Here is a 23,542-nt window from a genome sequence, read left to right on the forward strand (position 1 = left end):
CGAGCGAGCGCAGCCAGCTTTTCTCCCAGCGGTTCCAGCAGCGCGCGAGGCTGGGCTCCGTGCGGCTCCTGGGCCGCGTCCCGCGCCGGGAGGGGGCTTCAGACCCGGGAATGCGGGACAGTTGTGCTGTCAGCCGGCACGCAGAGAGGGAGCGGCGAGGAGAAGGGAGCAGTCCTGCTGGGAAGGCACCTGGCAGGAGAGAGGTGGGCACGGGGAGCCGGCGCAGCGGTGCCGCGGCGCTGAGCCGCGGCTGAGTCACGGCTGACTCAACGGCACCAGACTGCCGGCGTGGGGCCGGGCGCTCCCCACCTGCCCCGGGCTGTGCCGGGTCCCTCTCGGCAGCGTGGGACGGGTGGCGCGGCCGGAGAGCGGCCGCGGGGAGCGCGGGGTTCCGTGCACGCGCTCCTCCCGCGCGTGGTTTCCTCAGCTGGCCGTCACCAGAGTCCCTTGGGCTGGAGGTGCAGCTGTGGTTTCCAGGCCTTCAGTCATCAGCAGGGAGAGCTGGGGCTCAGTACGAATCTCGGAGCGCGCCGAGGTGATTCTGGGCTCCGACAGCTCTCCCTGGGAGCTGGCAGGGCCTGAGCGAGGCTGGGTTAAAGCTGGTGCACCCCAGCAGTGCTGCGGGCCCTGCTGTCCTTGGGGTCCCACTGAGGTTCCTGCTCCCTCCCTGTGTGTTCCAGTCCCTCCCTGTGTGTCCATCCTTTTCCCTGAGTGCTCTTGGAGGAATAAGGGAGAGAGAACCCCCCACCAGCTCTCCAAGCTGTGCCTATCAACCTTCCCAGGCTCCGAGGGCTCTCCTGGTGCCCGGGGCTGATTCCGGGGGCTTGTGGCCGGCCAGGGAGGTGCTGTGGTGGACGAGGGCCAGCGTGAATATGGTTGGCAGGAGCTGGCCTTGGAGCTTCAAACTGCTCTGTAATCCCCCGAGGTTGTTACGTGACGCTAATTAGTAGGTTAGAAAATGCTTGATGAATCAGCTGACCCAAACCATCCTCTCCCGGAGCCGGCTGCCGCTTGCCTAATGCTGGAGCGTTCGGAGCGGCGCGGCATGGGAACAGGCTCGTTAGTCCCGAGCCGGCGAGGGAATCCGTGAGAAGCAAATTGCTGGCTTATTAAAAAAGGCATCTGCATCCCACAGCGGTGTTTGTGCCGTTCCCTGTGCCTGGCTGTGCTCCGGTGTGTGCAGCTGGGGGCTCGGAGGGGCTGAGCCGCAGCGGGGCTTTTCTCCGCTCGTGTCATTTCAATCCCTTTTACTGAAATAGTAAGGAACTGTTCTCACCTAGCAACCAGGGAGAGAGTGAATGTCAGAGCTTCTCCCTTCCTAGCTGGGCTCCATAATGCCGGTACAGTGTGGAGAGCCTGGCACACACCAGCCTTCAGATCACCCTGAGAAACTCCCCGTGTGCAGCAGCCATCTGGGAAGGGCTGTGCAGAAAAACCAGGTCGTTTTATGATGGGAGCTGCCATAAATCTCCCTCCTCCCCCCTCATCACCTCCTTAACATGCAGAGGGAGAGGTTGCAGTGTGCTGTGTCTCTGTGAACCAAAAATCTATCAATGATGGCTTTTTCCTTAATACAAGAGCTTTTATCAGCGCTGTCTGCAGAGTGTCCTGGCCCCGGCTCCGGGAGGGGAGGGCTGGCCAGAACCTTCCTCCCCCGTCCTCCCTCCTCCAGCTCTTTCTGTTTCGTGGGAAATGAACAGTCTGGACTTGAAAATCGGTCTTGCTCTGAATAATTCACTTTTAACATGGAGATTGTTGTTTGTGATGAAGCCTCTGGGTTCCTTTCACAGCATGTTGGGAGCCAGTGGCCACTCTGTGAAGGAGCTGCTTTTACACACCAGGGCACAGCTGTGGGGTCTGGCCTGCAGCGCAGGGAGAGCACCTGGATTTGGACCACAGGCTGTCACACAGCATTAAACCTCTCCAGTCAAATTATTTTTTAAAATACTGCAGCCAGTGGGGTCGGGCCCTGCGGATCCTCATCCCCAGGGAGCTCAGCTGAGCCCTGGGGATGGTGGGCTCAGCTGCATACAGTGACCTGACATGGTTATAAAGGGCTTGTTCCTCCTGCTGGCACCTTTTCTCCGCTCCTGACTCACAGCCAAGGTCTCCATCGTCCTTTCCGGCAGTGTGGGATGAGGCTCTGGCTCTGGTCCTCCATCCTCCAGGTGGAAATGAGCTCCCCACTTTATGGGAGCAGCTCAAGGCACCTTCTGTCAAGGCAGACCTTACTTTTCCTCGTTTTCCTTTTTGGCCCTGGCTCGATAAAAGCAGATCACCTCCTGGCTGTGCCCCTGATCCCTTGGCTCTGCAGTGTGCCCCTGACCTCCTGGTGCCAGTGTTCCCCCAGCCTGAGCCGTGTTCCTCTGCATTCCTGGTGTCTCCTGCTCACCCTCCTCTGAGCTCTTCACCACCGAGTGTCTTGGCCTGTCCTGCTGCCCTCTCTGGTTTGTCTCTCTTGTCTGTGCCGTGGCGCTGCTTCCCATCCCGTGCCGCTCCTGCCACCTCCAGCCTTCCCCTCAGCCTGCTCGTCCTTCGGTTCTGGAGTGCCCCAGAGCCTTGGCACATGGTGGGACCGTGCTGCAGTCAGCCTTCCACCTCCTGAGTCATGGGCCCACCCTGCAGGTGCCCCGTGAGCCTGGCAGAGCATCCTCGGTGCCGGGCCGGACCCTCTCTACCCTGCTTTGAGCCGACATGCTCCGAAACGTTTTGTGCCCTCCAAGTTCTGCAGCAGGAATGAGTCACTCTTCCGCAGGCTGGGCCGGGCTGGGGGGAGCGCAGCCCGCCTGCTCTCCCGGGGGTGCAGAGCAGTCTCTGTTGCTGTCTGTGCCGCTCTAATTTATTCCTATTGATCTCCCGGCCGCGCTCGCTCGGCGCAGCAGCGCTCGCGAAGCCGCTCGAGCCGGTGAGCCGGCGCCGAGGCCTTGGGCACGAGCTGCTGCTTGGGAAATGGTATTTTTCCTCAGGGTTCCACCTTCCCGTGCGCGTGTTGTCACGCCGAGCGGTGGGAGAGGATGCTTTCTGCGTTACGGGGTGCTCTGCGTGCGTGGGGAGCGAGGAGCCGCGCGGCTCCGGCGTCCCCGCGACCCGCCGGCGTCGCGCCGTGCGCTGGAGAGACCTCTGAGAGGTTTTCCATCGCCGCCCTGCTCTCCTCCTGCCCCTCTCCGTTTCAGCTCAGCCTGTGTCTGCGCACAGAGCCAGCCCTGAATCCCTCTCGATCTGCCCTGGGATCCCTGTGGAGCTGCTGAGGCGCTTCCAGCAGCCCTGGATTTGTGCTCCCCACTGCAGCACTGCCCGGAGTCTCATGCGAGCACGAGAACCACCCTTTAAGCTGATGCTCAAACCCCTTTGTGCTGGGAATCTGCTCCTGCTCAGCCTTTGCAGCCTCTCGGGCTCCGTGTGATGAAAGGCAGGAGCGGTTCCCGGCTCAGCTGCTGCTTTCCCCTTTAAGCCTGCGCACGCGGTTCCTGCTGGCGTCAGCGCGAGGGAAGAGCCGAGAGCAGGATCCCCGAATTAAACCAGGGCTGATGCTCGGGAGGTTTGCAGAAGGGCTGAAGCAATCAGCAAACAAGCTGCTTTAAAAATAGCTGCATGGAGGTGTGGCTCATCCCGGGCTCGTGGAGCAGCCGTGGGCTGCCGTGGTCTTCCTCCCACCGGGATCTGTGTGCACGGTCCAGCGCCACACCCCTGTATCGCTGGGGTTTGTGCTTGCTGAAGGGGTTTTAGTGTCAGATGAGCGTTTTTTCCTGTCAGCCGAGGTGGGTAGCACTGCGAGAGTCGCTCCACGTTGCTGCAAGGTGTTCCAGAGGCGCGGTTAACTGGAGGCACAGGAGCAGCCTGCAGGAGCCGGCAAGCTGAAATCTCTGTGCAGGGACGCCTTTAAATCTGCTGCAAATCTGATTCTGAGGAAAATCCTCTGAGCTGGAGCGACACACGTGCAGCTCTGTGAGCCTGGGACCAGCCAGGGCTGGGAGAGCCAGCGCAGTGCCAGGCTCTCACGCTGCCGAGGCTCAGGATGGCAAGCGGGTGATGGGAGCAGCTCTGTCTCCATCCTCTGCTTATGTTTCAGACCCAATTAAGGATCTTGCTTATGTGTTCCCTCCACATCGCCTGAGGATTGTGCCACGCAGCGAGCCGGGAGCTGCCACGCTGCCCACACCCTGGAGCCATAGAACCACAGAATCATGGAATGGTTTGGGTTGGATGGAGCTAAAAGCTCATCTCCCCCCCTGCCCTGGGCAGGTACACCCTCCACTGGGCCTTTGGGGTAGGTTGTCACACCTGATGTCTCCAGGTCTCATCCTGCTGGCCTTGAACCCTTCCCAGTGGGAAGCACGAACCCGAGTCCTCGGCTGCCCCCCCACAGCGAGCAAGAACGCGGCAGCCGCTTTCCAATTTATTTTTATCTTGTTGATCACATGCTTTGTAATGTTAAATGTTCTGTGGAGGAGGAAATTTCTGCAACTGCAGAATGAATAGGAGTTTAGGGGGTTTCGGTTGAACTCAATAATCAATTTTTGCAAATCCCAGGCTCGTGCTGACAACCTGCAGCAGCCAAGGGATATATTAATGAAAATGTTCCCATTCTAATTGTGGCTCTGTACGTGCGGAGCAGCCCTGGCCATGGTGTACTTCAGGGACTCTGCTTGGTGGCACCAGCCAAGACGTGACCCCTCGAGCGTCTTCATGCCTGGCTTTGGGTCGTGACTGGGGGAAGCCAGGCCTGGCTGAGCAGGGTTTAAGCCGCTTGGAGAGTCTCAGGAGGAGCGGGGAGGTGCTGCACACACAGATCAGGTGTCCCCGTGTCCCCTGGCAGGACGCACGGTGCAGCAGCGTGGCTCCTGGAACCACCCCGGCAAAGTTGTCTTCCCGTAAGCACACTGGATTTAATTTTATTTTAAGCCATCAAAAAGCTGTCTTAGGATCTGATTTCATCTTCCAGCTCTGTTACAGCTGCCAAGATGACCAAACTGTGGTTTCAGAGTAGACTGGGATTCGCCTTCAATGCAGACATGTTTCCCAGGGCTTGCATTTCATAGTTGTGGGATGGTTTGGGAAGGACCTTAAGGCTCATCTCATCCCACCTCTGCCATGGGCAGGGATGCCTTCACCACACCAGGTTGCTCCAAGCCCTGTCCAGCCTGGCCTTGGACACTTCCAGGGATCCAGAGGCAGCCACAGCTTCTCTGGGCAATGAGCAGAGGGCTTTGAAGAGGGGTGGCCGAGCTCTCTGGTAGAGAGATTTCCTGGAACAGTTGTTATTTCTTCAATGTACATGATCTCAGGAGCAGGCGTGGGTGGAAATCACCTGCTCCAGGTAGGCCCTGAGCAGCAGAGGTTGGCAGCTCTGTGCCCAGAAAAGGTTTCTGGAGCTGCGAGCGGCAGGAACGGAACATCCCCACACACTGCTGCCCTCCTCTGCCAGAGACCTTTCCTGGGCTGCAGTTTGGTGGGTGAAGGAAGGGATCTGTGCCGTGGTGCACAGTCTGGTGGCCGTGTGTGACCCTGTCCGTTGGCGGTTCCGCCTGGCCCGCTGCGCTTTGGCTCCGTCCCTGACCTGCATCGAGCATGACAGAGGGGCCGAGCAGAGCTGGGAGAGGCTGCAGGATTGTTCCTTTTTATTGTGGTGAAGGTACTCAGGCACCTTCAGGTTCCCCAGCGAAGCTGTGGCTGCCTCCTCCCTGGAAGTGTCCAAGGCTGGGTTGGATGGGGCTTGGAGCCCCCTGGGCTAATGGGAGGTGTCCCTGCCCGTGGGGGTGGGACTGGATGAGCTTCAAGGCTCCTTCCCACCCAAACCATTCCATGGTTGTGTGACTCTGGTTTGGGGTGGTTGCCCCTGGTCTCTCAGCAGGAGCTGCCTTTGCAGCTGGATGGTTTAGGAGACCAAGTGTCAGGCTGGGATTTGGGATGACAACCCAGGCACTTCTGGGGTTTCAGTCTGAGCAGGCTCCTCCAGGCACCCTGGCATGGGATGGAGGCTCCTAAAGCTGGGTGGGAGGTGCAGCATTGGCTGTGACCTCTCAAAGGATCCGCTCCCTTTTCCCTGTGCTGCTCTTCGGTGGTGGACGAGAATGGGAGGCTGTTGGAGGAGCAGGAGTGGGGCACGTCCTGGCTGCACCCTCAGTGCTGTGAGCCTGGGTGGCTGCTCCACGTGCCAGTGCTCCCACTGCAGGGATCCATTGCTGAGCACAGGGATCCATTGCTGAGCACCGGGATCCATCCCCCAGCACAGGGATCCATCCCTCAGTGAGATCCATCCCCCAGCACAGGGATCCATCCCCCAGCACAAGCTTTTCGGAGCTGTCAGCCCCGTGCTCAGGCAGGAACGTGGCTTTTGGCCCCAGTGACGTTCATGGCTTGTGTCCCTGTGTCCTTGTCCCACAGAGAAGCAGGGTCCCGAGCGGAAGAGGATTAAAAAGGAGCCCGCCACCAGGAAGCCTGGCCTGCTCTTCGGCATGGGCCTCTCGGGGATCCGGGCAGGGTACCCGCTCTCCGAGCGCCAGCAAGTCGCTCTCCTCATGCAGATGACAGCAGAAGAGTCTGCAAACAGCCCAGGTGAGGCTGGGGAGGGAGTTTGTTCTGAAGGGTGGGCAGGCAGGTGGGAGCTGCAGCGAGAGGCTCCCAGACATCCGGAATTCCCGGCTCCCGGGGTCACCAGAGGTTCAGGCACAGCAGCAGGGCTGAGCTGCCAGCCCTGGCGTGGTGCAGGGGGCTGGTTTGCTGCTCTGGGGGGGTCTCACTGCTCCCACAGGACTCTGCAGGTGACTGCAGGTGTGGCAGCAGTGGGATCCACACATGGCTCTGGCTGTCCTTCGTTGTCCAGTGTCCCTCAGGCTCAATCCAGGCACCACCCCGCCTGTCCTGCTGCTCAGCTGGAGCTTTGCTTCCACGGGAGCCTCCTCCGCCTCAGCTCTGTGTTTCCCACTGGCCTCCCAGGCTATCTCAGTAAAGGAGGATTGTGAATAAAGACAAAATATCGTCCTCTGCAGGTTTTTGATGTTGCTTCTCTTGGAAGGGGATAAGATATGTAACCACCACAGCTCTAACTTGGGGTGTGGAGCAGCTGGAATGTGTTTACCGCAGATTTCGTGTTCCAGTAATTTTTTATCTGTTGCAAATGTGCCTCCCCCTGGTTTTGGGGGGCTCTGTGCTCACATCCACATCCTTCACACAACGCTACATTTTTAGCCAAAAAACCACCAATCTTGCTGCTTATGTTGCAGTTATTTGGGAAAACTAAAAGGGAAAAAGCTGCGGAGCATTCCAGTGTTCTCCCAGGAAATGCAGTCTCCTCCCCAAGGCCCTCAGACCTCACATGTGCTTGGTAAAAGGCCGCTTCCCTCGGGAATTGAGGTTTGAGGGTAAGGAGCTGCATTGTCTGCTCCCAGATCACGGGATTGCCCACAGTGTTTGCCAGGACTGCAGCTCTCCAGTGGGTCTGGCAGCCCGAGATTCCCATCTCCGTGGGACACACACAGGCTGCTCTGTTCACATCCACTCCAGAGCCTGGGTTTGCCTCTTGCTGCCTTGTGGTGAATATTCCGGGAAGAGCCGAAACGCGATGCACGAGCTCCCTCTAAGGGCTTAGGAATTCCGTGGAATGGCATTCCCTGACGCTGCTTCTCTCCTCCCTGCAGTCGACACAACACCAAAGCATCCCTCTCAGTCCACAGTTTGTCAGAAGGGAACTCCCAACTCCGCCTCCAAAACCAAAGATAAAGTAAATAAGAGAAACGAGCGAGGAGAGACTCGGCTGCATCGCGCTGCCATCCGCGGGGACGCCCGGCGCATCAAGGAGCTCATCATCGAGGGTGCAGATGTCAATGTGAAGGACTTTGCAGGTACACGGCCCGGGGATCCCAGCTCTCTTCCCACCTGGTTGCGTGTTCCACCTCCAAGAGTGACTCCCGCCAGAAAAAGTAGTTTGTTTCTAACACGGGGTTGCCCCTTGGAAAGAGGGGATTTGCCAAAAATTGTGGGTTTGCTCTTTGAAGAGGAAAACGTCTTTTTGCCCTTTAGGAAAAAAAAAAAAACAGAAAAACCGAACAACAACAAAAAGCCACGTAAAAATATCCCCCAAAGCATCTCACTTTCCTTGTTGGATTTGGGAGCAGAATTCCTAGGTTGTGCAGTCTGCTTGAGGTGGGGAAGCTGGGCTGGGCAGGATCCAGAGAATCCCTGGAGCTGTTGTGGCTCCACACACCAAAACTGACCAGGCCACTCCAGACCATTTCCTCCTGCCCTTGCACAGGGTGCCGTGTTGGAAGTCTGGAGGGGGATTTCAAAGGGAGGTGGGCTGGTTTAGCTCCATTTTAACTTAAAACACAAGGGATTACGCGTGCAGAAACACCGCTGAGAGTGGGTTTGTGAAGTCATCGCTCTGGAGCTGGGGGGCTGACGCCTGTGAATTTTTGGGAGTTGTTTTTAAGGACTGAAGGTGGAGGTGCTGCTGGTGGGGAGGGAATGTGAAGGGCAAGGTTAGGCTCTCACCAGGCACCCAAGTCGGAGGAGTTGGTGACCATCCTGACCCTCAGCTCAGGAGTAGTATCACCTCCACCTCCTCCTCCTCAGCAGTGCTGCCAAGCTCCTGCTTCAGGTGGTGGGATGAGCTGGGAACACCCCTGAGTCCTGCAGGGGGAATGCAGCCGTGGGGTGCTGGTGAAGGGGTGATGAAGGTGGGGCTGGATCAGCCTTCCTCCAGCACGTCCTAGAGCCTGACTTTGCTCTTCGCTGTTCTCTTCCCGTGATTTTGGGGCTATAAATAGACGTGGCTGTTCCTCCACCCGTATGATTAATCCCAGTGCCAGACTGAGGTATCAGTTGTGATTAATTCCGGGCACAGGTGCCCCCTCCAAAGGCTCCAAGTGAAGGTAACGGAACGCGCTCCCACGGCGCTATCAGCAAAACACCGGAGCGGCCGCGCTGGGGAGCTTCAAAACAGGCTCCGCTTAAAAATAGTCTGTTTGAACACGATAAAGTATTTTGTTCTGCGCTCTTGAGAGATTTGTTGGAGAGCTGGAGCCGCTTGTGTCCCCACCGTTACTGTGGAGACGCTGCTGTTTGGTTTCCCCCCCAAGCCCAGGCCGGTGTTCCTGTGTTTGCAGAGTGCACAGAAAATCCGTGTGGGGGCTGTTTGAGCCCTGTCTGCAGCTCTGAGCTCAGGCCTGGTCTGGGCACCAGGGTTTCCCTTACAGAGGGATTGGGACCTAAAGCCAAACCTAAAGGAGCTTAAGAGAAGGCTGGAGAGGGACGTTTCATGGGACCATGGAGTGGCAGAACGAGAGGGGATGGCCTTAAGCTGACATAGGGCAGGGTTAGATGGGATATTGGGAAGAAATTCTTCCCTGTGAGGGTGATGAGGCCCTGGCACAGGGTACCCAGAGAAGCTGTGGCTGCCCCGTTGCTGGGAGCATTTGAAGGCCAGATTGGAGGGGGCTTGGAGCAGCCTGGGGTAGCAGAAGGAGCCCCTGCCCATGGCTGGGAGGCGGATTGGATGGGCTTCAAGATCCCTTCCAACCCAAACCATTTCACAGTGGTATAAAGGGGAACGGATTTAAGACCTGCCTTTCACATCTCATCAGCGATTCTCCTTATTTCCCATATAAAAGTTTACATTTCCAGGGGCTGTGTCAGGTCTGGCGGATGCTCTGGCCGTAGCACGTGGTGTGACCAGAGGGAGACGGGGGATCCCTTGTGTGACTGCCTGGCAGGAGCGGCAGGGCAGAGCTGCAGGTTCCTTCCTGCTGTGCCGTGGGGATCTGGGCAAGCACGGCCACACAGCCCCTGCAGGCTTTCCCCGTGTCCCGGTGGCACTGTGAAGGTGCTGTCCTGAGCGTCCCTGTCCTTTTGCAGGCTGGACGGCGCTGCACGAGGCCTGCAACCGCGGCTACTACGACGTGGCCAAGCAGCTGCTGGCGGCGGGCGCCGAGGTCAACACCAAGGGGCTGGACGATGACACCCCCCTGCACGACGCGGCCAACAACGGCCACTTCAAGGTCGGGCTGCTGGGATTCGCTACTGGGCTTTAAATACTCCGGTGGAAACTTGTGCTTTGCTGTGAAAACAGACATTCTGGGTGGTTTTGTATCGTTTCCCATGGACCGGGCAGGAATTCGTGTTCAAGGCCAGGTTGGACAGGGCTTGGAGCAGCCGGGGTTTGTGGACAGTCCCTGCCCATGGCATGGGATGGGCTTGAAGGTCCCTTCCAGCCTAAATTATTCCCTGGTTGTGTGAATTTCCCTGTTTTAGAGCTGTTGAGTGTTTTAGTTGGTGCTCCCCTGCACAGGGGAATTCTTCTGGAATTGGGACAGGAGCACGATTTTGTGCCTTGTTCTTCCCCGTTCTTTCCTGCCCAGATCGGTTCTTAGAATCACAGGATCATTACGGTTGGAAAAGACCTCCACAACCATCGAGCCCAACCATTAACCTGATACTGCCAGTGCACCACTAAACCTTGTTCCTAAATGTTTTTTGAGCACTTCCAGGGATGGTGATTCCTCTGCTTCCCTGGGAATGTTACTGGGGCTTCTCTCTCATGTTAGTACCACAAGACATGTCCTGAAGGCACCACTCCTTTAGTTATATATGAAAATCACACAAGAAAAAACTGGAATCAAAATGTCGTGAGCATCTTCAAGCCTCAGTTTCTCTTTTCAGGTGGTGAAATTGTTGTTGCATTACGGAGGGAATCCTCATCAAAGCAACAGGAAGGGCGAGACGCCTTTGAAAGTAGCGAATTCTCCCACCATGGTGAACCTGCTCCTGGGGAAGACCACGTACCCCTCCAGTGAAGAGAGCTCCACAGGTGAGACTGGCCTTTCTGTGGCCATGGCAGTGACAGCCGTGGCCTGCAGCTAACACAGAGACCTCGGAAGGACAGTGAAGTTAGACTCCTGTCTCTACGGGAGCCCACCCGTAGCTGTAACCCAAATTCAGACAACAATCCCAGCAGCTTTAGCTCGGGGGCTGTTTGCCCTGGAAGCCGGCTTTGAGGTTGCTTCCCTGATGCAGTTGGGTTGTAGGATTGCAAGCCAGTTGCAGGTAAATGGATGTCTTCCCTTTGGGAGGTGGGTAGTTCCAGTGGAGAGGAGGAGGTTTGCGTGCCTGCCCTGTGTTCCGGTCCTTCAGCTGTCCCAGCACGGGTGTTTCAGGTTCTGCTTCCAGGCTGTCCCTGCTAGAGCCTCTTCCACCAGTGCCACCATTGTGGGACACTCTGCGGGTTTTAATTAGTGTAGATTAGAGTTTTCAGCCTTTGGGGAGCCTTGACCTATGCTGTGTGCAGTCAAAACTGTGTCCCAAAGTTCTCGTGGTACACCCAGGATGTTACTTCGAGGAACACCCCGTGCAGGTTGGAGCTGGAGGAGCTTCCTTCCAAAAAGATCCCTCAGCATGGCATTCCAGCATGCATGGCTGCCAGCTTGCCAAGGCTGATTGAGGCCAGAGGGCATCAGGGCTGTTTGCAGGGGTTGGTGTGTGCAGGAGACCGGTGATGTTCCCTCCCCAGAACCCTGGGCAGTCTTTAACACGCTGTTCTCTCTCTGCAGAGACCTCAGAAGAGGAGGACGCTCCTTCCTTCGCTCCCTCCAGCTCCGTTGATGGCAATAACACGGACTCAGAGTTTGAGAAGGGTTTGAAGCACAAGCCCAAGGCCCAGGAGCCCCCCAAAACCATCACCCCGGTGAAGGATGAGTATGAATTCGATGAGGACGATGAGCAGGACCGGGTCCCGCCGGTTGATGACAAACATTTGCTGAAAAAGGATTACAGAAAAGAGACTAAAGCGAACAGTTTCATTTCCATACCCAAAATGGAAGTGAAAACTTATACTAAAAATAACACAATTACACCAAAGAAAGCTGCCCACCGCATCCTGTCGGACAGCTCGGACGAGGAGGAGACCAGCGTGGCCGTGGGCACGGGGGAGAAGCTGCGCCTCTCCACCCACTCCATATTGCCCAGCAGCAAAATTCGGGAGCCCGCCAGCACCAAGGCGCCCAAGGAGAAAAGCAAAGTAAAAAAGAAGCGGAAGAAGGAGACAAAAAGCAAAGAGGTTCGGTTTGGCAAAAAAAATGACAAGTTTTGTTCCTCTGAATCAGAGAGTGAAAACGTGGAGAGTGAGGAGGATGATAGAGACTCTCTACAGAGCTCTAGCTGTGTAAAGGACTCAAGGCTAGTGCTAAAGGAATCCTCCTTGTTTAACTCTCTGTCTGCCTCATCGACCTCTTCACATGGGAGTTTAGCATCCCAGAAACATAATCCCAATCTTACAGAACAGCACTCCAAGCACTGGAGGACGGACAATTGGAAAACCATATCTTCTCCAGCTTGGTCAGATGTCAGTTCCCTATCGGACTCCACCAGGACGAGGCTGACGAGCGAGTCAGACTACTCGTCTGAGGACTCGAGCTTAGAGTCACTAAAGCCAGTCAGGAAGAAACCAGAGCACAAAAAGAAAAACACCCCCCACAACACTGTTTCTGAGAAAAAGAATTCATTCCATAGCAATGTGGATGGAGCAATTCCAAAGCTGGACAAGGAGGGGAAGGTTGTTAAAAAGCATAAAACAAAACACAAACATAAAAACAAGGAGAAGGGACAGTGTCCCATCAGCCAAGACATTAAAATAATCAAAACATTTTCTTTTGAGTTTGAGGACTCTAAACAAAAGCCTGAGAAAGGCTTGATAGTAGAGACAGAAAATCCAGTCGAAAACAAGTTGAAAGTGTTAAAGCACGACCGGGAACACGGTAAGAAAGAGGAGAAGCTCCCCAAAGGTAAAGCAGAGGAGAAGGAGTGGTTGTTTAAAGATGAGACTGGAAAATCCTCAAAAGAGGAGAAATCGTTAAGAAAAATCAAAGATGGTAGTAAAGACCTGAGCAAATCCTTCAGAGAAGGATTGAGTAAATCAGAAAAAGAGAAACCTGTCAAGGAGAAATCTCCCAAGGAAGAGAAGCCGAGGATACACAAGGAGGAGAGAAAGAAGAAGTCAAAGGACAAGCAGTCCAAATCTGAGAAGAAGAATGAGCTGAAGGAGGAGAAGGTTTCTAAATTAGAGAAAGAAAAATCCTTCAAGGAAGAGAAGGAAAAATGCAAAAAAGAAAAACTTTACAGGGACGAGTCTGGGTTTGATGAGTTTAATAACAAAACTCAATTTGCCGAAAGCGAGGACACGAAGTTCAGCCTTTCGGACGATCAGCAGGAGAGGTGGTTTTCAGACTTGTCCTCTGATTCATCCTTCGATTTCAAGGGTGAGGACAGCTGGGATTCTCCAATAACGGATTTCAGGGAGATTAAAAATGACTCGGTGGCAAAACTAATCATAGAACCTGTGAAAGAGGAAATTAAAGACAAGAAAAAGGAAAATAAAATGAAAGAGAAGAAGGAATACAACGAGAAGCGGAGTGAAAAGGACACTTTCTTAAAGAAGAAGGAGAGGGATTACGTGGAGAAAAGCTCCGAGAAGAAAAAGGACCAAACAGACAGACACAAAGTTACTCCCAGTTACTTGCCTGAAAAGGATAAGAAAAGGAAGGATTCTGTGGAGACTGGCAAGGAGAGGAAAGAAAAAGACACAGGTGAAACCAACAAAGACAGAAAAGATTCCTCTGACGGCTCTAAAGAGCGAAAAGATCCCAAGACGAAGCAGGAGGAGCCCTATCGAGATGACTTCAAGGAGTACGGCTGTGAAACATTCTTCAAGGATAAGTCTGACCCTGAGTTCAGTGGGAAGACCCTGGAGAATTGGGAGAGGCACCATTCTGGGAAGGAAAAGGAGAAGAAAGATGCTCCTGATAAAGAAAAAAAAGAAAAGGTGAAGCCAGAAAAATACAAGGAAAAATCCAAAGAAGTCGACAAGGAGAAAAACGAAAAAGCTGCTCCAGAGAAAATCCTGAAGGACAAAGAACTAGAGAAGAGTTTCAAAGAGAAGAAAGAAACTAAGGAGAAGTACAAGGATCTTCACAGCAAAGACAAGGAGAGGAAGAGTTCTTTCGATCAGGTGAAGGAGAAGAAAGAGAAAAACTTCTCCGCAGACAGAGACGATTTCTCTGAGAAGAAGGATGAGAAGAAGGGCAAGGAGAAGAGCTGGTACAGCATCGCTGACATCTTCACGGACGAGAGCGAGGACGAGAGGGACGATTACAGCCTGAGCGGGTTCAAGGTCGGCGACTCGGCCGGCAGCGAGATGCATCGCCTGGACAGCCTGCAGGACAAGGAGGACGGCGCGGCGGCCGAGAAGGAGCTGTACCCCGACAAGCACCGAAAGTACTCGTCCGACCGGCAGCACTCGGAGAAGCAGAAGGATAAGGAGTCCAAGGAGAAGAAAAAGGACAAAGGAACATCGGAAGGAGGAAAGGAGAAGAAGGAGAAGAGTTCCTTTGAGAAACACAAAGAGAAGAAAGATAAAGACTCCAGTGAGAAGTACAAGGACAGGAAGGAGAGAATGTCCATAGATTCCACTCAGGAGAAGAAAAACAAGCAAAAGCTCCCGGAAAAAGTTGAGAAGAAACACACCAGTGACGACAAGGTGAAAAGCAAACATAAGGAGAAGCCGGACAAGGAGCATTCCAAAGAGAAGAAATCTTCAAAAGGAGGGGAGTCGGAGAAGAGCCTGCTGGAGAAACTGGAGGAGGAGGCTCTGAATGACTACAGGGACGACTCCAATGACAAAATCAGCGAGATCTCCTCTGACAGCTTCACGGACAGAGGGCAAGAGCCAGGACTCACCAGCCTCTTCGAGTCTTCTAACCTCTCTCTGACCGACGCCGCTGAAGAAAAGTATAAGGACTCTCTCCCTTTACCCTGCCTTCAGGACAAACTCAAGGAGAAGGAGAGGCACCGACATTCCTCTTCTTCCTCAAAGAAGAGTCACGAGAAGGAAAAAGCAAAGAAAGAGAAGACAGAGAAAAAAGAAAAATCAGAAGAATTCAAGGACTCCAGCAGCAGAAAGGATTCCACTCATTATGAAAAGGATTTCTCTGTGGATGGGGAGGCTTTTGGCTCTTCCTACAACATGAAGGCAGACGCTGATGAGGAACCGGAGAAGAGCATTGATTACTTATTTTCTGAAAAGAAGGATAAAAATGATTCTGAAAGAGAGCTGTCAAAGAAGGCGGAGAAAGAAAAGGCTTACGGTTCCAGCTCCATCAGCACAGCTAAAGAGAAAAAGAAGCGGGATAAACACAAGGAAAAATGGAAGGAGGAAAAGGAAAAGCACAGGGACAAACACACAGATGGTTTCTTTAAACATCACAAAGATGAGCCAAAGTCTACACTCAAAGATAAGGACGGGCCTCAAGTTACCACCTTTAAAGATAAATCCAAGGAGGACAACCTCAAATTCGGTGAAACCAAACTGAAGGAGAAGCTTAAGGAGAATCAAGACAAAGACAAGTCAGAGTCCATAAAAATAAGCAACGGGAATGAAAAAATAACCCTTTCCAAAGACAGCGGCAAGAAGGACGCCAGGCCGAGGGAGAAGCTTCTGGGAGATGGTGACTTGATGATGACCAGCTTTGAGAGGATGCTGAGCCAGAAGGACCTGGAGATCGAGGAGCGCCACAAAAGGCACAAGGAGAGAATGAAGCAGATGGAGAAAATGCGGCACAGGTCCGGAGACCCCAAGTTAAAGGACAAACTGAAAAGCTCGGAGGACGTGCGCAAGAGGAGCCTGGATCTGCCACCCAAGAAGCCGCTGACGCTGGACACGCAGCTCAAGGACAAGAAGCTCAAGGAGCTGGGTCCCCTGACTCCTATTCTGTCACCGGAAAACAAGGCACAGCCTGCTGTAGGGACAGACTCCAAGGACTGGATCACGGGTCCTCAGCTGAAGGAGATCCTCCCAGCATCTCCCAGGCCGGATCAGAACCGGCCCACGGGCGTCCCGACCCCGGCATCCGTCGTGTCCTGCCCGAGCTACGAGGAGGTGATGCAGACGCCCAGGACTCCGTCGTGCAGCAACGAGGACTACACGGACTTGATGTTCGAGTGTGCGGACTCTCAGCACTCGCTGCCCATCTCCACCATGTCCATGAACGCCTGCTCTCCTTCCTTCTTCGACAGATACACCAACGTTTCCAGCGGGCTCCCCGAGAACCCCAGCCAGACCCCGACTCGCACCATTCCCTCCTCCAACCTCTACCGCTCCATCTCGGTGGATATCAGGAGGGCGCCCGAAGAGGAATTCAGCGTTGGAGATAAGTTTTTCAGACAGCAAAGCGTCCCAGCGACATCAAATTACGACTCTCCAGTGCAGCATTTAATGGAGGAGAAAGTTCCCCTTCCCTCTGTTCCTGCCGAGAAGTTCCAGTGTTTGTCTCCTGGGTATTACTCCCCGGATTACGGAGTTTCCTCACCCAAAGTGGAAGCTTTGCACTGCGCGCCGGGAGCCGTCAGCGGGGTCGCCCAGTCGCCCGAAAGTGTCTTTTCTGGTTTACAAGCCAAATCCTCCCCTTCGCACAGGGATGAGCTGCTGGCTCCTTCAGTGGAAAGTGCTCTTCCCCCCGACATCGGCATGCCCTTGGATACCACGGAGGAGCAGCAAGCCACCGCCTCCATCATGCCACCGGAATCCACCTACCTGCCACCCATCGAAGAAAACCATTTTAGTTCGGGAATGCCCGAACAAAACAACATAGACTGGGACAACCCTCCCCCCCGAAACCCAGACACCGCCATTCCTCCCAGCCTGATGGGCAACCCCGCAGAGCACTCTGTCACCTGGTCCATGGGCTCGGAGCTTCTGATGAAATCTCCCCAGAGGTTTTCCGAGTCCCCTAAACCTCCGCTCTGTTCCCTAGAGCCAATCCATCCCGCGCCAGTAGCCTTTATTCCCACAGAGACTTCCTACCCCGTTTCTCCCATCTCGTACCCTCTGTCAGTGTCCGAACCGAGGCTGGAGGAGGTCAAGGAGGATGCTGAGGAAGCAGTTCCAGGAGAAATTGCAAATGCCGAAGAGCAAGCTCCGTACATGTCCCCTACTAGGTTAGACACCTTCTTCAACAACTGCAAGCCTCTTCCAGAAGAAGCACCAGAGATCCCTCCGGAGCCCCCGTGTGTGCCAGCAGAACCTCAGGCCGAAGTTGTCACCGCACCAGAAAACAACTACCTGGAAAACAACAACGCAGCACCTGCGAATGCGGAGGAGGCCGTGACGTGGCCCGACCCCTTCACCAACACCGAGGATGAATTGGACCTTGGCCCCTTCTCCCTCCCAGAGCTGCCACTCCAGCCGAAGGACGTTGCAGAGACGGAGATGACCGAGGCGGAAGCGGTGGAGGAAAGCCCGGCAGCAGCTTCAGAACCGAGCGCTGGGATCATCAAAGCCGGCGCGTCCGTGATAGCCTCCGCTGAGCCGGAGGAGCCACCGGCCAGCCAGGCAGCAGCCACCCTGCCCACAGACACAGAGTCACCAGCAGAGGAGCAGAAACCAGAGGCGGCCGCACAAGAAGCCGCCTCGGAAGCGCTGAACGCAGCTGAGGAGAAGGCAGCGGAGGACTCGGAGGCGCAGGTTTTCCAGCAGACCCCGTCCGAGCCCGCGCAGGCGGAGAGCAAAGAGGCGGAGGCCGTGCACGAGGAGCTGTCATCAGCCGCTGGGGCGGCAGAGGGCAGCTCCCAGCCCTGTCCTGTGCCCGTGGCCGGCTCCGAGGCCGGCGTTCCGCAGGACAGTGCTGGAGCCCGTGGTGGGAGCCAGGCCCCGCCATCCCAGGCGGACGCGCCTCCTGGCAACGCTCAAGCAGAAATTGTTGAACCAGTGCAGAAACCAGTAGCAGAAGCTCCCAAACCACCCAAAATAGAAGAGATTCCTCAGCGGATTACCAGGAACCGGGCTCAGATGCTCGCCAACCAAAACAAGCAGAACGCCGCCGCGTCCGAGAAGGAATTTCCTCCCGTCTCCGCGCCCGTCACGCGTGCCAAAGGCCGCGTCACGGAGGAGGACGATTCCCAGGCTCAGCACCCGCGGAAGCGCCGCTTCCAGCGCTCCAGCCAGCAGCTGCAGCAGCAGATCAACACGTCCACCCAGCAGACGAGGGAGATGATCCAGCAGACTCTGGCAGCTATCGTCGATGCCATCAAACTGGACGACATCGAACCTTACCACAGCGACAGGTCCAACCCCTACTTTGAGTACCTCCAGATCAGGAAGAAGATTGAGGAGAAGCGGAAAATCCTGTGCTACATTACTCCCCAAGCTCCGCAGTGCTACGCTGAGTACGTTACCTACACGGGCTCCTACCTGTTGGATGGCAAACCCCTAAGCAAGCTCCATATTCCAGTGGTGAGTCACCTTCTCTCTTTAGCTCGCCCTTAGGAACTGTCCCCAACTCACTGTTACACATCCAAGCTGTCCCCCATGCCCTGTGACCACCTTGCAACGCCAGTGTGCCCCAACCTGCCTTTAGAATATGACACCTGAGCCTGGGTAAGTGCCTGGCTGTGTGGTAAATGCAGCCCCTGAGTTGCTGCATTTTTGTAGAGAAGACTTTGAGCTGTACTGAGGGACCTGAGGTTTGGTCAGGCTTTAGAGCAAAGTTTGTTAGAATCCACTGGATTTGAGGCTGGAAGGTAAAACTGCTCTTGCAGCAGTGTAGTAACAGGATCACGAACCTGGAACATGGGGAAAAGATGGCTCTTAACTCCTGCCATCATTTTCCCAAGCTCTGCTCCTTGACTCTGCGCTGGGATCAGCATTTCACTGCTGTGCTGCAGGACACATGTGTCCTAAGACAAATGCATCAATAAACTCGGTGCTGCAGGTGCTAAATCTGGGATCCAGGCTGGAGGAGAAGGGTCAGTGTGAGCAGGCTCCGTTCCTTGCTGCACACCCTGCCCCGCAGCACGAGGGCGGGTCAGGCTCCGGTTGTTCTCGCCAAGTCCTCACCCCTCACCGAGCCTGAGCAGGACCTTGTCCTTGGCAGAGCAGCTCCACGGCCCCCATAGGCACCCCACGGGATGTCCCTGCTCCCTCTGTGGCCAGCACAGATTTTGGGGTGCCCCAGGGAGGTCCGGCTCTCACCCGTGCCCGTGTTCGCAGATCGCGCCGCCGCCGTCGCTCGCGGAGCCGCTCAAGGAGCTCTTCAAGCAGCAGGAGGCGGTGCGGGGGAAGCTGCGGCTGCAGCACAGCATCGAGCGGGTAAGGGGTGCTCCAGCTGGGGAGCAGGGCGCCGGTTTCCCCTGCTGGCGAGGCTCAGGCTGCCGCGCTCACTGCTCCGCTCTTCCCTCAGGAGAAGCTCATCGTCTCCTGCGAGCAGGAGATCCTGAGGGTGCACTGCCGGGCAGCGAGGACCATTGCCAACCAGGCCGTGCCCTTCAGTGCCTGCACCATGCTGCTGGACTCGGAGGTGTACAACATGCCTCTGGAAAATCAGGTCAGTGCTTGGCTCAGCGGTGAGGAGGTGTCTCGGGGGCTCTGCAGGACCTTGAGAGCGATGGGCTTTCCTGGAGGGATGGAGGGAAGGATGGAGGCAGGAGGACGCTCTCCTCGCTCAGGTCACCCACGACAGCACACAGGTGCAGGATGTCACCTCCCCCAGAGATACGTATTAGATGGGATATTGGGAAGGAATTGTGAGGGTGCTGAGGCCCTGGCACAGGGTGCCCAGAGAAGCTGTGGCTGCCCCTGGATCCCTGGAAGTGTCCAAGACCAGGCTGGATGCATTGTGGAGCAACCTGGGATAGTGGGAGGTGTCCCATGGCAGGGGGTGGAATGAGGTGGGCTTTAAGGTCCCTTCCAGTCCAAACCATTCTGTGACTTGGAACATCGTTTGCCTAATCTGCCTCAGTTCCCACATGTGTGCTGGGGAGGAAATAGATCCAGGGATGTGGGACTCAGGGAGTTGATGTCCGTTAGAAGCAGAAATGGCTCAGCTCTATCAGTGAGTCTTGGGACCCTCCATCCTTCTCGGTCAGCAGCATCTGCTCACTGGAAAGTTTTCCTTTTCTGCGTTCTGGGCCGTCTCTTCCTATGGAAGGAAGGGAAGAGAAACATTACACTGCTGCATTGCAGGAGGGATCCTGGGCAGGGACAGGATCCTGGGATTTATTAGCGAGCTGCGTATTGATCCGGGAGCTCTGATTTATCCGTCGGCATTTCCCAGCCCGGCGTCTGCTGCTGCTATCCTGGCGTGAGCCGAAGGAGTCAGAGAGGTGCAGGTGCAGTGATGGGCTGGCACGGACAGATTCCCTGCAAAGCAAGGAGAAACAGGGAGTATGTGCACGTGGGTGCATCCCCAGCCGAGGCTGAATCCCTGGAGGGGGCTGCAGGAGCAGCCGGCAGCAGTGATGTCCATCCTCCCTCCCTGCAGGCACCGCGGTTCCGAGGAGCGTGCGCCCCAGGAGGGGCTTGAATATGGCCTGGAACTGCCTTAAGTACCACACTAATCCCCTGTCCCTCCCTCTGCTCTCCTGTCCTTAGGGAGACGAAAACAAATCGGTCAGAGACCGTTTCAACGCGCGACAGTTCATTTCCTGGCTGCAGGACGTGGATGACAAGTACGACCGGATGAAGGTGAGAGCTGTGGGAGCCCCGTGCTCCAGGTGGGGCATTCCAGGAGGGTTCTGCCTGTGCCTGGAGCCTGGGAGCTGCCTCGGTGGTTTCCGGCACAGAGTGGGTGTCCAGAGATTGTCGGGGCGGCGTTGCGTGGGGGAATGGAGGCTCTGGAGCGCTGTCACGCCTTTCAAAGCCAACCTTGCGGGTTTGCCTCGGTTCCCGCAGGAGCTGGGCTCAGCAGCCATCCCAAATCCAGGTGTCCTGTGTGTGGCATCCCTTGCTGCGTTTAACCCCGTGCCCACAGCGCGTCCCCTGCCTTTGCCTGTCCCTCGGTGTCACCGAGACACACAAAGCGGTCACACGCAGACAAGAGATTTTCGCAAGGCAGAGATCCTTCCGATTCCAGCTCACAGCTGAGAGAGCCGAGAGAAGGAAGAGACCCCTTTGTTTATTTTTACTTTTTATACATTTGTGGGTCTAGCAGAAGATTGGCTTTTTGGGGTTTCCACCCCTCAGCCTCAGTGGCCAGACCAACTGTCAGTTACAATTGTTTTCAGGTTAGAAATATGCAAACAAAGGACAGAGAATGAAAAACAAAGGATTTGTTTATGTTACATCTGTGGGAAAAGGTACAAAACTGCTCTAATATTGTACAGTAACTAAAAGATCTGACTCCATTTATGAAATTCAAAAGGCTAATTAAAAAACTCAGAAAAACCAGGGTAACACCTAGGCCCTCACGTCCCGCTGTTGTTTCCCAATCCAGACGTGCCTGCTCATGCGACAGCAGCACGAAGCCGCTGCCCTGAACGCGGTGCAGAGGATGGAGTGGCAGCTGAAGGTGCAGGAGCTGGACCCCGCGGGGCACAAATCCCTCTGCGTGAACGAGGTGCCCTCGTTCTATGTGCCAATGGTCGACGTGAACGATGACTTTGTGCTCTTGCCGGCATGACAGTTCCAAGCCAGGAGGACATCTCTGAACACTGGCAAGGACGGGAGCGCTCCGAGGTCGGGCGGTCAAGCTCACATTCACCCTTAACCGCTTGCTGATGAATCCCTGGTCAGAGGAGGAGGAAGCAGCTATCGGCAGAAACAAACAAACAAACAAAACAATAAGAGAGAAAACAAAACGAAACGAAAAAAAATAATTGCACTTTCTTCACGACGCGTCCCTCGCTCGCGGACTGAGGCGGCTCCGCGGGGCAGCGGGCCGGGCGCAGCTCCTCCCGCGGCGGGGAGGCTCCGGGCAGCGCGGGCAGCGGGCGCTCGGCGGCCCCGGGACTGGCCGAGGCGCGGAGGGACGAGGCCGAGGACACGGCGTGTGTGCGTTGCAGAAGCTGCTGAGCGGGGCCAGCGACCACGTGAACCATGTACTTGTGAACACCGTGATTTCCAGCTCTCTGTTTTCCACCGGGCGCGCGTCTCCTCCCGGGAGAGGCTGCAGTAAGGAAACCGTGGGGGGGGCGGGGGGGGAGGGAAAAGGGGGTGTTTTGAGTTTTCTCGTTCCATCATGGGTTATGTCTAAAAACAAAAACAAACGAACGAAAAATACTTTAAAAAAAAAAAAAATCACAAAAAAAAAAAAAAAAAAAAAAAAAAAAAAAAAAAAAGGTAAGGGAAAAAAAAAAAAAAAAAAAAAACCAATTAGAAACAAAAAGGACAGTGTCCAAGTTGGGCAGCGGCGGCTCCGGAGCGGGGACAGCTCCGGGATGTGCCGGTGGCCCCGCAGCAGCCGCTGCCACCGCTGGGGACGGGCAGAGGAGCCGCCGGGGCGGCGCGGCCGGGGAGACGGCGAACGCAGAGAAAGGACTTTGCCAACTGTGTTTTTAATGGAGTAAAATCCACGTGGTTTATATATTTTTTCCTTTAATCTTGGGCATTTCGTTTCTCTTTCTGAGAACATAACTTGAAAACACTACAGAGCCAATACTCATATAAAGAAAAATTGTATCCCATAAATGCTGTACAGTTTTTATATACATTAACAATGTACTTTTGCTGCCTTCTAGATAATTTATTTTGCAACACATTACTGCACAGTTGTAAATAACTTATGTACTGTAACATCACTTTCAGTTATGTGTAAAGAAATAAATAAATTAATTAAAATTATCTTTGTATTTATAGTTCACCCTGGGCAGCAGTTTCCCTGTCAAGGAAAAAGTTGCCCAGATCAGCTGCCCATGGCAGGGGATGGAACCAGATGAACTTTAAGGTCCCTTCCAACCCAAACTATTCCATGATTTTAAACATCATTCTCCCTTTTCCATGCCTCTTTATGTGCAGTGGGATTGGCACCCTCTGGGGTGGGTCGTGAGGAGAGGGGACCCCCAGTGCTGGTGAATTCACTGCCCCAGAGTGACTGAGCAGGAGATGCTGTTTTGGGGTTGCAGGGTCTGGACAGGGATGGGTGGATCCAGGCAGACTCTGTCCTCGCTCACCAGCTCGGGGATGCAGCTGGAGGCAGATCCCAGTGCCTTTCCAAGACCTCTGTGCCTTCCTCCCTCCTGCTGCCCATCCTTTCCTGCTGGCTGCAGCTGCCAACCCCAGGCAGGAGTGGGAGGAGGCCTCCACGGCCCCCTGTGCCAGCTCTGGGCTCTCCAGCTTCCTCTGGTGGGTTTTCCCACTGCTCGTGCTGGCCGAGCGTCTCAGCTGCTGCTCTGGAAAGCAGAGATGTTCCCAGTGCCATTTGTTCCTCTGCTGGCATGTCCTGCCTGGGGGACCAGAGGGGACCCCTGCATTCAGCCCCCAGCTCCCCCCTCACTCTCTCGCTGCAGCTTTGCAGCCACTTGAGGAATTTTCCGGGGTCGGGGCAGGGGGATCCTGGAGCCTTTCGCTCCGGCGCATCGCAGCAGCTTCGGAAGAGCCGGGGGATCCCACTGTCCCCTGCCCACCCCTCAGGCCCTGCCTTGGCACCGCTGGCACCAGGACTGGAGCTCACACGGCCGCAGCAGAACGGGCAGTGCCGTGTCCCAGCTGCAGCCAGAGGGATTTTCCCCTCCATCCTCGTCCTGGGCTGTGGGATGAGTGCGGTGAGGCACTGGAGCAAACGCTGGG

General features: G+C 55.3%; 1 protein-coding gene across 7 annotated transcripts in view; it reads left to right on the forward strand.

Annotated features, from left to right (window-relative positions):
* The window catches only part of ANKRD11 (ankyrin repeat domain containing 11), a 129,389-nt gene extending 107,446 nt beyond the window's left edge, over nucleotides 1-21,943 (forward strand). For all 7 annotated transcript variants that reach the window (XM_040075299.2, XM_058422155.1, XM_058422158.1 and 4 more), the window contains exons 5-13: nucleotides 6,385-6,555; nucleotides 7,638-7,841; nucleotides 9,853-9,995; nucleotides 10,657-10,804; nucleotides 11,544-18,274; nucleotides 19,031-19,129; nucleotides 19,221-19,364; nucleotides 20,411-20,503; nucleotides 21,252-21,943. In XM_040075299.2, coding sequence (XP_039931233.1) covers nucleotides 6,385-6,555; nucleotides 7,638-7,841; nucleotides 9,853-9,995; nucleotides 10,657-10,804; nucleotides 11,544-18,274; nucleotides 19,031-19,129; nucleotides 19,221-19,364; nucleotides 20,411-20,503; nucleotides 21,252-21,437 — 7,919 coding nt within the window. In that variant the 3' untranslated portion in view covers nucleotides 21,438-21,943. The remainder of the gene's footprint in view (nucleotides 1-6,384; nucleotides 6,556-7,637; nucleotides 7,842-9,852; nucleotides 9,996-10,656; nucleotides 10,805-11,543; nucleotides 18,275-19,030; nucleotides 19,130-19,220; nucleotides 19,365-20,410; nucleotides 20,504-21,251) is intronic.
* The last annotated feature ends 1,599 nt before the right edge of the window (nucleotides 21,944-23,542 follow it).

Source organism: Hirundo rustica, chromosome 11 (assembly GCF_015227805.2).
Source record: "Hirundo rustica isolate bHirRus1 chromosome 11, bHirRus1.pri.v3, whole genome shotgun sequence".
In the NCBI taxonomy this organism is placed as follows: Eukaryota; Metazoa; Chordata; class Aves; order Passeriformes; family Hirundinidae; genus Hirundo; species Hirundo rustica.